General features: G+C 39.4%; 1 protein-coding gene across 1 annotated transcript in view; it reads left to right on the top strand.

Annotated features, from left to right (window-relative positions):
- The window catches only part of CNTNAP5 (contactin associated protein family member 5), a 995,095-nt gene that overhangs the window by 425,317 nt on the left and 556,720 nt on the right, over positions 1–13,058 (top strand). Inside the window, exon 4 of the mRNA XM_043488200.1 lies at positions 9,135–9,282. Within this exon, the coding sequence (XP_043344135.1) occupies positions 9,135–9,282 (148 nt within the window). The remainder of the gene's footprint in view (positions 1–9,134; positions 9,283–13,058) is intronic.

The raw sequence follows: 13,058 nt of genomic DNA, 5'->3' as shown, positions 1-13,058 counted from the left end.
TTTGGAGCCCAAGAAAAAAAGTCTGTCACTGTTTCCATTGTTTCCCCTTCTATTTTGCCATGAAGTGATGGGACTGGATGCTAAGATCTTTATTGAGGTTTAAGCTGGCTTTTTCACTCTTCTTCTTCACCCTCATCAAGAGGATCTTTAGTTCCTTATTTCTGATATTTCTCCCAGCAATACTGATTCCAGCTTGTAACTCTTTCAGCCTGGCATCTGGCAAAATGTGCTCTACATTTAAGTTAAATAAACAGGGTGATAATAAACAGTCATTCCTTACATTGTTCATTGAAGAAGGCCTTCTTGTCTCTCCTTGCTATTCTCTGGAACTCTGCATTTAGTTGGGTGTAAGAGTTGACTTATTGGAAAAGACCCTGATGCTGGGAGGGATTGGGGGCAGGAGGAGAAGGGGACGACAGAGGATGAGATGGCTGGATGGCATCACCGACTTGATGGATATGAGTTTGAGTAACTCTGGGAGTTGGTGACAGACAGGGAGGCCTGGCGTACTGTGATTCATGGGGTCGCAAAGAGTCAGACACGACTGAGCAACTGAACTGAACTGAACTGAACTTTCCCTTTCTCCCATGCTTTTTGTTTCTCTTCTTTCTTCACGTGTTTATAAAGTCTTCTCAGACAACCACTTTGCCTCTTGCTTTTCTTTTTCTTTGTTTCTTTGGGATGGTTTTGTTCGCTGCCTCCTGTACAATATTGTGAACCTCTGTCCATAGTTCTTCAGGCATTCTGTTTACTAGATCTAATCCTTTGAATCTGCTTGTCACCTCCACTGTATAATCATAGGGAATTTGATGTAAGTCATACCTGACTGACCTGGTGGTTTACCCTTTCTTTAGTTTAAGCCTGGATTTTGCTATGAGAAACCGATGATCTGAGCCACAGTCAGCTCCAGGTCTTATTTTTCATGACTGCATATTGCTTCTCCATCTTTGGCTACAAAAAATTGTAGTCAATCTGATTTCAGTATTGACCATTTGGTGATGTTCATGTGTAAAAGTCATCTCTTGTGTTGTTGAAAAAGGGTGTTTGCTATGACCAGTGCATTCTCTTGGCAAAATTCTGTTAGGCTTTGCCCTGCTTCATTGTGTACTTCAAGGCCAAACTTGCCTGTTACTCCAGGTATCTCTTGACTTCCTACTTTTGCATTCCAGTCCCCTGCAATGAACAGGACATCTTTTTTTGGTGTTAGTTCTAGGAGGTCTTCTGGATCTTCATAGAACTGATCATCTTCAGTTTCTTTGGCATTAGTGGTTAGAGCATAGACTTGAATTACTGTAATGTTGAATGGTTTGACTTTGAAATGAAGCAAGACCATTTTTGTTGCTTTTGAGGTTGCACCCAAGTACTGCATTTTTGGACTCTTGTTGATTATGATGGCTACTCCATTTCTTTTATGGGATTCTTGCCCACAGTAGTAGATATAATGGTCATCTGAGTTCTATTCACCCATTCTCATCTATTTTAGTTCACTGATTGCTAAGTTGTTGATGTTTACTCTTGCCATCTCTTGCTTGACCATGTCCAATTTACCTTGATTCATGGACCTAACATTCCAGGTTCCTATGCAGCACTGTTCTTTATAGCATTGGATTTTACTTTCATCACCAGACATATCCATAGTTGAACATTGTTTTCGCTTTGGTCCAGGCTCTTCATTCTTTCTGGAGCTATTAGTAGAGTCTCTGCTCTTCCCCAGCAGCATTTTGGGCACCTTTCGACCTGGAAGGCTCAACATTCTGTGTCATTTCTTTTTGCCTTTTTATATAGTTCATGGGGATCTCACAGGAAATATACTGGGGTGGTTTGCCATTCCCTCCTCCAATGGATCACATTTGTCAGAACTCTCCATCATGACCTGTCCATCTTGGGTGGCCCTGCACGACATGGCTCATAGCTTCATTGAGTTATGCAGGCCCCTTCACCACAAGACACTGATCCATGAAGGGGACACACACACTATTATTGGTGGCTCAAATAGCCAAGAATCTGCCTGAAATGTGAGAGACCCAGATTCAATCACTGGGTCAGGAAGATCCCATGAAGAGAGGAATGGCAATCCACTCCAGTATTCTTGCCTGGAGAATTCCAGGGACAGGGGAGCCTGGCAGGCTACAGTCCATGGAATAGCAAAGAGTTGGACATGACTGAGCGACTAACAGCCTATGTAAAATAGATAACTAACAAGGACCTTCTGTATAGCACAGGGAACTCTATTCAACCTTTCATAATAGCCTCTAAGGGAAAAGACTCTAACAAAGAATAAAAATATATATGTATAGCTGAATCACTTTGCTGTACATCTCAAACTAACACAACATTGTAAATCAACTATATTGCATTACAAATTAAACAAAACAAAATAACACATTCCATACATTGAGCTACACACCCCAGTTTAAAATAACATGCAACCTGTATTTCCAAGGCAGTTATAGTCTAAGAACCTTGCCAGGGACAACAGAGCGAATCTCAGAATTTGTTAAGATTAGCACCCAAAGTTCACGCCCTTTCTTTCCCTTTTTACCACCTCTCTTAATCCTGACCCTGGGGCAGGGTGATATGTTTGGCAGGACACACGACTTGAAATAAGAAATCTCCCTAAGAAATCCTGATATTTTCTCTCAAGGTTACTGAGGCAGAATTTGGGGCTTGTACCTGTTATTTCTTGCCCAGACTGCAGTTAGGAAAACAACAACATCTTCCCTGTGGCACATGGCTGCTTGCAATCCAGCTGCCAGTCAGAACGGTCGGTATAGTGTATTCACTCAACCTGGTGTATTCCTTGCCTCCGAACGAGATGTTCTGATGGCAGCTAACCCAGAGAGGTCCACTCTCCATTGATAAGTGCTGGCTGGAGTCCCCCTTAGCCTCACCATTTATGCCCCCTCCATTAGCTGCCTAATAAAGCAGGAAAATGGCATCCGCACCTTCATTAAGACACCAGGATCTTCCATTTGTCAACCAAAATGTTGCTTAATGTCAAGGAATGGGTATCTGAGGCAGCTGAAGGCTTACTCGACCTCTTTCCCTTCAGTTACCTGTGGATGCTTCTACCTGCCCAGGATGAAGAGCTCCCTCACCCCCACCCCATGTCGTGAGCCCACTGTGTGCCTGTTTTCTTTTATAAGCACATAGGGACTTAGCAGCTCTGATCAAGCTCCTTTAACTCTAGAAGTAGCAAGGGAGACAGAGAGACCAATGTTAGCACTGCATTCCTGCAAAGGAAGAAAATCAATGAGCAGCTTTATCATGAACCATATGCGTGATTTCTTAAGATAGTAGTGATAACCTATATATGGTGACAACAGTGTGAAACCTGGACCCAAACTAAGTATGACACCACTTGTGGAGGAGTGACAACGAAACAGACCCTGAGAAGTGACATCTGTGTTCCTGCTCAGAATCAGCTTCTCTGATTGCTGGGGTTTCCTGGTAAGGCGGGGACACGATAGCTATTGGCTGCACAATTGTAAGACGTGTCGTAAATTCAGAAAAGTTAAATGTGTGTGTGTAGGTGGGTGTGTGTATGCCGGGGTGGCTCCTTCAGTGAGGAAGCTGGCTAAAACCTTCCTGATGATAAATAGAGTGAGGTAAAGTAAAAGATGCAGAGGGCCAAGCAATTTTTGGTTTCAGAAACATGACATAAGAGGGTGTTACTTGGAATGCAATAAAAGGGTCATTGGGCTTTAGTTAAAATCTTTATAATCCAGTCCCAATTTGATAATCTCTTGTGATTTATGATTCCACTTAAATCCTTTCCCAAACTAAGTTTTCTCATCTTTAAAATAAGATAATACAGATTTCCTACCTCACAAAGATGTTATGATCAGATGGGGATGAATGCTGTTGTGCAATTTCTGCCTGTCATCATTAAGAACATTTCTGTTTTGATTTCTGTCATCAGAGCTTAGTTTTGCATCCCCTGGAACTTCATATGCATGGGATCAAAGAGTATACGCCCTTTATAAAAGCTGACTGCTTTCATGGATTAGTAGTATTCCAGTGTAACACTCTTCAGAGTTCAATTTACTCTTTTTCTATCTTCTTAGAGTGGGAGCTTAGATTTTAAATTTTATATCTTTCTTATTATAACTTTTCAGTTCAGTTCAGTTCAGTTCATTCGCTCAGTCGTGTCTGACTCTTTGTGACCCCATGAATCGCAGCACGCCAGGCCTCCCTGTCCATCACCAACTCCCGGAGTTTACTCAAACTCATGTCCATCGAGTAGAGTTGGTGATGCCATCCAGCCATCTCATCCTCTGTCATCCCCTTCTCCTCCTGCCCACAATCCCTCCCAGCATCAGGGTCTTTTCAAATGAGTCAGTTTTTCGCATAAGGTGGCCAAATTATTGGGGTTTCAGCTTCAGCATTAATCCTTCCAATGAATATTCAGGACTGATTTCCCTTAGGATGGACTGGTTGGATCTCCTTGCACTCCAAGGGACTCTCAAAAGCCTTCTCCAACACCACAGTTCAAAAGCATCAATTCTTCAGCACTCAGCTTTCTTCACAGTCCAACTCTCACATCCATACATGGCCACTGGACAAACCATAGCCTTGACTAGACGGACATTTGTTGGCAAAGTAATGTCTCTGCTTTTTAATATGTTGTCTAGGTTGGTCATAAATTTCCTTCCAAGGAGTAAGTGTCTTTTAATTTCATGACTGCAATCACCCTCTGTACTGATTTTGGAGCCCAAAAAAATAAAGTCTGACACTGTTTTCACTGAACGTGGAGTAGCTCCTTATTATATCTTTTAAAAAACCTTTAAAGCCATGAATTATCTTCTAAGGACTGCTTTCATTAGAAGCACAAATTTTGATACAGTATTTCTATCATTATTCAATTTCCATTATTTTCTAATTTCCATTGTGGTTTTTTTGTTGACCTAAGGATAACTTGAAAGTGTGTTTGTAAACATCTAAATATTTGAAAGTTTTCTAGATAATTTATTATTATCAATTCCTAATTTAATTTAATTGTGGTCAGAAAACAAACTATGGTTTCTTCAGGACTTATTGAGTAGGATATAGGGTCTCTTAGTCAATGTTCCACATGCATTTGAAAACAGTATATAATCAGTGTTCAGTGAAGTATTCCATGAACATTAATTAACCAAGTTCTCTGACAATATTGTTGAATCTTATATTCTCACTGACTATTTTTGAATCTCTGTTGTAGGTGCAGGTGCATTTAGGTATTTTTGTCTTCATGATGAATTGACCCTTTGTAATTTTGAAAATCTTCACTATCTTGTAATATAACTTACAATGTCTGATATTAATAGAGAAATTCCAGGTTTATAGTGCCTATTCTTTGCGTGAAATGTCTTTTCCCTTCATTTTACTTTTAACCTGTCAATGTCTTTATTTTAAAAAGAGTATTATACAAAAAGTATATCAATAAGCTTTACTTTTTTATCTAGTAATTTACGCCTTTTTGCCTGACAAATTATGCCTTTAACTGAGGTTTTACTTGGGTTTCTTTTAATGTAATTATCCACTGGGAAAGTTTTAAGTTTACTATATTGAAATTATTTTATTTTTTCTCCTCTGTATTTATTCAGTTCTCTTTTCTTATCATTTCACATTAAATGAGCATTGGTGTTTCCACTGTTGTTGTCATCATATTTTAGTGTTCCTTCTTCTTTGATATTGGCTTTGTGACTATGCCTCTTTGGTTTATTTTAGTGCATTCTTGGCTTATTTAAATTTACTTCAAATTGACATGCCATTTTATACATCATCTTACGGCCTTGCAACAGTATAATTCTCTTTAGCCTGCATCCCACATGCCATCCTTTGTGGTTTTATTGACACATGCTCACTTCTACATTTGCAATCGACATCACAGTACATTATTATTTTTCCTTTAAGCTGAGTATTGACTTTTAAAATATTTAAGAAAAGAAATACAAATAGTCTTATATTTAGCCATATGTAGGAAACACATTGTCACAGCTTTTGTTTAAATGAAATTGTGTTATTTTCCCTTCAGATTTGAGAGTTGTTTTTTGCTGGATATAGAGTGTGAGGTTGAGAGTTTCACACTTATAGCATTTGTTGGTCTCCATTGTTTCCTGGGAGAAGTCATCTGTCATTCCACTGTTGTTCAGCTGCTATCTTCAGCAACTGAACTGGCATTGAGAGAGTGGTATTTTTAAAGCATCTTAGTAGAGCCTTGGGATCCAAGCACCTGGAGAATAAGATTCTTTGTTTCTCATCCCAGCCTACAACTTCTTATATTGCCAAGCAATGAATGTCTTTGACCTTGTAGGAAGATGAACTGGTGAACTTGGTGGGCGTTTGGTTGAGGCTTCCTTTAGATTCAATCTGCCTCTATCTTTAAGTGTTTACACTGCTAGCTCTAGGAGGGCTCTGGGATCATGCATTGCACACTTTGAAATCTCAAAACTCTGTGACCTTGGGTCTGTTCAGATGTGTATTCATGGGACTATGAAACTGCAAACAATATGACTCTAGAATAGTAGGAAACCTTGAAATGTTGAGATGTTGAGATCTCAATATTGCAAGGGAGTGAGGGTCAGAAAGAATAGATTGTTTGTCCAATGTTACACAGTGATGCCGTGATGCTGACCATTTGCATGAGAATCCAGGATTCCCTCTTCAGAACACATGGCACCTGAGGATTCCAAGCTCCCCAAATAAACCTTTTATCTAGAATTTTACAACCAGGATTTCAACATAATCCAGTTTATATATATATATATATATCTTATCCATTTGATAACCTCCACAGTAGTTTAGCATTACATATTAAACATGTGACATATTAAACATGTAACTATTACACTTTTACATATATTATATAAATATTCAATACACTTTTTCAGAACAGTTTTATATATACAAATTTATAAATACATATGCGATCCATCTGATAGCATCCATACTTGTCTAGCATTACATACCAAACATGTACTTAAACCTAAAGCTTGACCTCATAGATCCCATGCCCAACATTCCCTATTTACATCTTTATTCATTCCTTTGCTTTATTAATGGACATGCTTGTTTCATCTATAAGTGTTCTTTTTTTTAATAAATTTAAATTTTTGAAGAGTCTTTAAGCCTGCATTTACCACAAGGTAAGATCTAAAGTACTTTAATTCCTATTTTACTGAATATCATCTTAAGATATGTTCAGTTTATAAGTCACTTAGAACATAGGAGAGGATTCCCCCATCACCCTCAGTATGAATAAAGTCCTGTTTAAAATTCAGTTTCTATACGGGATGCTGAAAATACAGAGCTTCTACATGCTTGGGGAGTGGGTTGTAGGAAACACAATTAACGGAACTGAAGTCTACCAAGTTTGGTTGTAGAAAAACATGAAATATGTTCAATGCATCCAAGAGTGAAAAACCACCAGGATCTTTAACCACCTCCCAAATTCATGTGTCAAAGAAATACATTTTGAAAAGAACTGCATTCTGCAGGGAAGAGTCTTTCCTAGGTGGGCCAAGGTCGAAGAGGTTTTATATCTGCATCAGTTGCTAACGTTGGAGCAGAATGTGGAAGATAAGCCTGCTGAAGAGAACCATTGTTTTGTTTTGTTTTTTTCCTGGGTTGGGACAATGACCACATCTTTGACAAACCTGTGGAGAAGAAAGTTAGATTTGAATCTCAAGGAATTCCCCTCCCCCAAAAGATTCTCTTATCAGAGTTTTGCTGCAAAGTAAAAAGTGAGCTTCTCTGCTCTTCATAAGCCACTTTGTGATGTATGATAGTGACTATATTAAATTTCTAATGTCAGAGTTACTAGCCAGCGGGTGTTTTGTGTACAGCAGAAATGTCAGATTGGTCAAATTATCCTAGATTCAGAGATGTTATGAGAATACAATGAAAGTTAAGATTTGAATCATTGAAATGGATTCCATTACATGCATAAAATCCTTTTACTTGGTATTCTTTTTGGCCATTTGAGAAACCAGTGGTTTGGTTGGAGTTGATAGAACATTAGCATGAGCTTTACCCATGAATGCTTAAGTTGGAAAAGAAGCCTGGTGATGATTCATAATGAAGCAAACCAGTCACTGTGCTACCTGACATCCTCCCTTAAAGATTAGGTACAATCGGGATGATGAGAAAGTTCTGGGGATGGATGGGATGATGGTTGCATAATAATGTGATTGTACTTCATGCCACTGAAATATATACTTTAAAATGGTTAAAATGGCAAATTTTATGTTATTCATATTTCACCCCAGCGGGGAAAAAAGATTAGGTAGGAGACTTTGGATTCCATCTGTAGAAAATTTCTACCCCAGAAACCATTCATCCAAATGAAGGCTAGGAGGCATAATTTTAGTGTACCAAGTATCTCCCATGCTGTGTGTTCTTTTGCTTAACTTTCACAAGGAAGTATGAATATAAATTACATAAAAACCAGAGACTCCTTTTCTCCTTCGTGGAACAATTGACAATGAAATAGTTGAAAAGTGAGTGGCGGTAGAAAAGCCATATGCTTTGGAACAGGACAACTTTGAAATTGAATCATAGACTAATTGCTAACCAATTAGATGATTTGAAGATAGTTTTCATCCTCTTCTCTCTCTCTCTAGGCTTCAGATTTCTTTTTAATCTATAAAATAGTAATAATGATCATGAAAAAGTCTTTGCTTAGTGACTGGCTTCAATTAATGGTAACAATTGCTCCTGTAAAATCCTTTTCTTCCATGAAGAGATTTTTTTTTAGTTATCTTCCATACCACAGTGATTATCAGTGTTAGGAATATCAGAATTTCATTGTGTTATTTACTTAGGAAAGCTTTTGTGTTTCATGCCTTGTGACTTACTAGGATTGACTTATTTATAAAATTTTGGGGAAGGAGATTTTTAGAGAATAATGTACAGCAGCTCTAAATATGTGTATATCTATATCTATGTATAGATATATATAGATATAGATATATATAACACATCATGCAGAATTTTCACCAGAGTCAGACTTCATTTTGAAGATCTGAGACACAGGATTTTCTTTGCAAGACTTTATGGAGTGCCATGGCTGGATTTCCATCCATGGTCCTTAGGCTCAGGAGACAGCGCTGCCATGCTGTCACAGACCTCACCGGCTCCCATCTCTCCCACAGACGTTCGCAGGAAACGTGAACGCTGACAGTGTGACGCACCACAAGTTACTCCATTCCGTGAGAGCCCGGTTCATTCGCTTCGTCCCCCTGCAGTGGAATCCAAGCGGAAAGATCGGCATGAGAGTTGAAGTCTACGGATGCTCCTACAGTAAGTCCCCACACAAATGATCGGCGCTGGTGTGTGTTTGCAAGTGGCGTTATCCACACTGTATCGGGTTGTTGACACTGAGAATGCAATCTCAATCATCTTAAAGTCATTTCTATAGTTTGATGATATATGCATATTTGAAGATGTGAAATTCAACCCAGATGTAGAAGAACGTTTATTTAGGGATGAAGTAGTTTGGAGATGAGATGATTGGGTTTAACAAAAAAAGTTCAAAATGAAGAACTCTTGAGCTATCACTTACCTTTGCAGTACTAAAATAATTTTAGTCCTTTCCCAGGAGTGGGATGAAGTATTACAGAGCTCTTCCCTTCCTTGTTCTACAAGGGAAAGAGAAGAAACATTTCAACTCAGTGTAATGCGTGGGATGTTTCTCTCTTGGAATTATGCAGACATTCCATTCTTCTGAATTGTTTGGGCTGGATTTAAAAGTAGAGCTCCATCTTGCAGATAAGGAAGGTCACAAACATAGGTAGAACTCTATATTACTCTAGAACTGTGAAAAGATTGCCTTTATCTTGAACAAGCACTTTTAGAAAGAATGTGCTTAGAACAGATGCTCCAACAAACCATTAAACCAAGGAGAAGCTGCCTTGCTCTCCAGCCCTTCTATCAAAAAGCACAGACATCTAGGGTGAGGGCATGGGTGTTTCCTAATCCAGGATCTCTGGGGCATCCAGATTCCCATGTTACCTCTTCTGTTGATAATAGTTGTTACAACTAATATTACCAAATGCAAGTTTGTGTACCCAATACACAAAGAGGCCAAATAAACAGAAATATCAGAGTTTGAAACAGAGAAATATTTATTGCAGGGACAGGCAAGAGAACTGGTTGCTCCTATCCGAAAACCCGGAACTCCCCAGAATTTAGCAAAACTCTTTAAAAGGCAAGGTAAGGGAGGGGAATGGTTAATTGTTGAAAGCCTCTTGGTCCTGGAATCCTTCTTCTTACAGCTGTCCACATAGATCAAGAAACAATGTTCCTGTAAATCTCCAGCAAGATAAATATTATTCTGTTCCGTTAATTTTGTATCTCTATGTGCATGGAAAAGTGTTATACCCTTAAAAGGTCAGAACCCTGAATGGGCTCTCCTGTATATGTCAGGCCATCAGCAAAATCCTTAACTCTGAGCAATAGAATACAAAGGTTAAAGTAAAAAAAAAAAAATGTTCTCATCCATTTTAAAAACATATAATGTGGAGTCATATTTGTTCTTCCCTATTACACTAGGAGGCTTATTTTAGGTTAAACATGAAGCATTCATGCTGAAATAAAAAGCATATCTTCAGCCATCTATTTTGCAGCAATATTTCAATTTATCTTTAACACATCCTCCTACATTTGTTTTCTTTGTCCTGTCAGTTGTCCCTATTTTCCATGTCCATTGCTCTGCATGTTTGCACAAAAAGGCTCAGAGCATCAAGTTAAATAATAGACTATACAACAGAGAGACCCTTGAGCACCATGTGTAGTTCTTTTCAGGTGATTGCGCCTTTGAGAATCTGATGACAGCAAGGCAGCCATCTCTTAAGAAGAGTGCCCCAACAAAGGAAACTATAATCAAAGTGAAAAGACAATCTTCAGAATGGGAGAAAATAATAGCAAATAAAGCAACAGACAAAGAGTTAATCTCAAAAATATACAAGCAACTCCTGCAGCTCAATTCCAGAAAAATAAATGACCTAATCAAAAAATGGGCCAAAGAACTAGACAGACATTTCTCCAAAGAAGACATACAGATGGCTAACAAACACATGAAATGATGCTCAACATCACTCATTATCAGAGAAATGCAAATCAAAACCACAATGAGGTACCATTACACGCCAGTCAGGATGGCTGCTATCCAAAAGTCTACAAGCAATAAATGCTGGAGAGGGTGTGGAGAAAAGGGAACCCTCTTACACTGTTGGTGGGAATGCAAACTAGTACAGCCGCTATGGAGAGCAGTGTGAAGATTCCTTAAAAAACTGGAACTAGAACTGCCATATGACCCAGCAATCCCACTCCTGGGCATGCACACTGAGGAAACCAGATCTGAAAGAGACACGTGTACCCCAATGTTCATCGCAGCACTGTTTATAATAGCCAGGACATGGAAGCAACCTAAATGTCCATCAGCAGATGAATGGATAAGGAAGCTGTGGTACATATACACCATGGAATATTACCCAGCCGTTAAAAAGAATTCATTTGAATCAGTTCTAATGAGGTGGATGAAACTGGAGCCTATTATACAGAGTGAAGTAAGTCAGGAAGAAAAACACCAATACAGCATACTAACGCATACATATGGAATTTAGAAAGATGGTAATGATAACCCTATATGCGAGACAGCAAGAGAGACACAGATATATAGAACAGTCTTTTGGACTCTGGGAGAAGGCGAGGGTGGGATGACTTGACAGGATAGCATTGAAACATGTATATTATCATATGTGAAACAGATCGCCAGTCCAGGTCTGATGCATGAGACAAGTGCTCAGGGCTGGTGCACCGGGATGACCCTGAGGGATGGGATGGAGAGGGAGGTGGGAGGGGGGTTCAGGATGGGGAAAATATGTACATCCACGCCTGATTCATGTCAATGCCTGGCAACACCACTACAATATTGTAAAGTAATTAGCCTACGATAAAATAAATAAATTAAAAAAAAGGAAAAGTGTCCACAGTAAGGTTCTCAGCTTGGCTAAAGCCCAGATCTTGACCAAGAAAAGAGCTCCTGACTTTGAGGTAGTTTCATTCTACCAATATTCCTTTCCAAGGAATCTTCTCCAGGAAAGCTCGCATCTAGTAAGTACATCCTCTGAGGCAGTGGTCTCCAACCTTGTTAGCACTAAGGACCAGTTTTGTGGAAGACAGTTTATCCACAGACCAGAGCTCGGGGGAAGGTTTCGAGATGATTCAAGCGGATTACTTTTTTTTCCAATATTGATCCGAATTTTGTTAAATTTTATTTTTAATTGAAGGGTAATTACTTCACATTGTTGTGTGGTTTCTGCCAAATGTCCGCGGGAATCAGCCCGACACACACGTGTCCCCTCCCTCTTAAGCCTCCTTCCAGCCTCCTAGGTTGTCACAGACTGCCGCTTCAGGTTCCCCCCAGTACACAGCTCTTCCGTGCACTTTCTGTCTAATCTAATGCTGCCACTGATCTGACAGGAGGTACAGGTCCGTTGGGGATCCCTGCTGTAAGGAGAAAAATTACCTGCAGGTACATAGTGTGAGTGGTGGGACGTTGCACCCCCTTAGGCAGCTTTCGGATGGAGAATGCCCTTGTCTGGGATGGTCCTCCAGCTGGCTCTCTGTAATCTTCCATCACTAGTCTTGGGGCTTTGGTGCTTTATCCTTTGGGAAAAAAAGAACACACATCTGACTCTCAGTTAGTCTATAAAACCAAAATCTCAGCATGTCCTCTGGATCAAAATTCCCTCTCAACATCATCTTATCCCTTTTTTTTTGTTTGTTTGTTTTTACTGGTTCATTCTTATAAACATAAAACTTTGCTGCATAAGTCATAAAACAGAACAACTACAGAAGCCAAATGGCTCTTTTATCTATCTGCCCTTCTCTCCCACGCTCTGGGCAAAATAGCTTCTCCCAAAAGCTTGTCTTTAGTTACTGATTCCACTGCAGCAGTTTTCGGTCCATCTTGAGGCACATGGTGGTCAGTTTCATGTGTCAGCTTGGTAGGTTTCAGGCCACAGTGATTCAGCTAGACACCAATCCAGGTGTTGCTGTGATGAGTTTAACAT

The sequence above is a fragment of the Cervus canadensis genome, chromosome 15, assembly GCF_019320065.1.
Source record: "Cervus canadensis isolate Bull #8, Minnesota chromosome 15, ASM1932006v1, whole genome shotgun sequence".
Lineage (NCBI taxonomy): Eukaryota > Metazoa > Chordata > Mammalia > Artiodactyla > Cervidae > Cervus > Cervus canadensis.
This window is presented reverse-complemented; position numbering and strand designations above follow the sequence as displayed.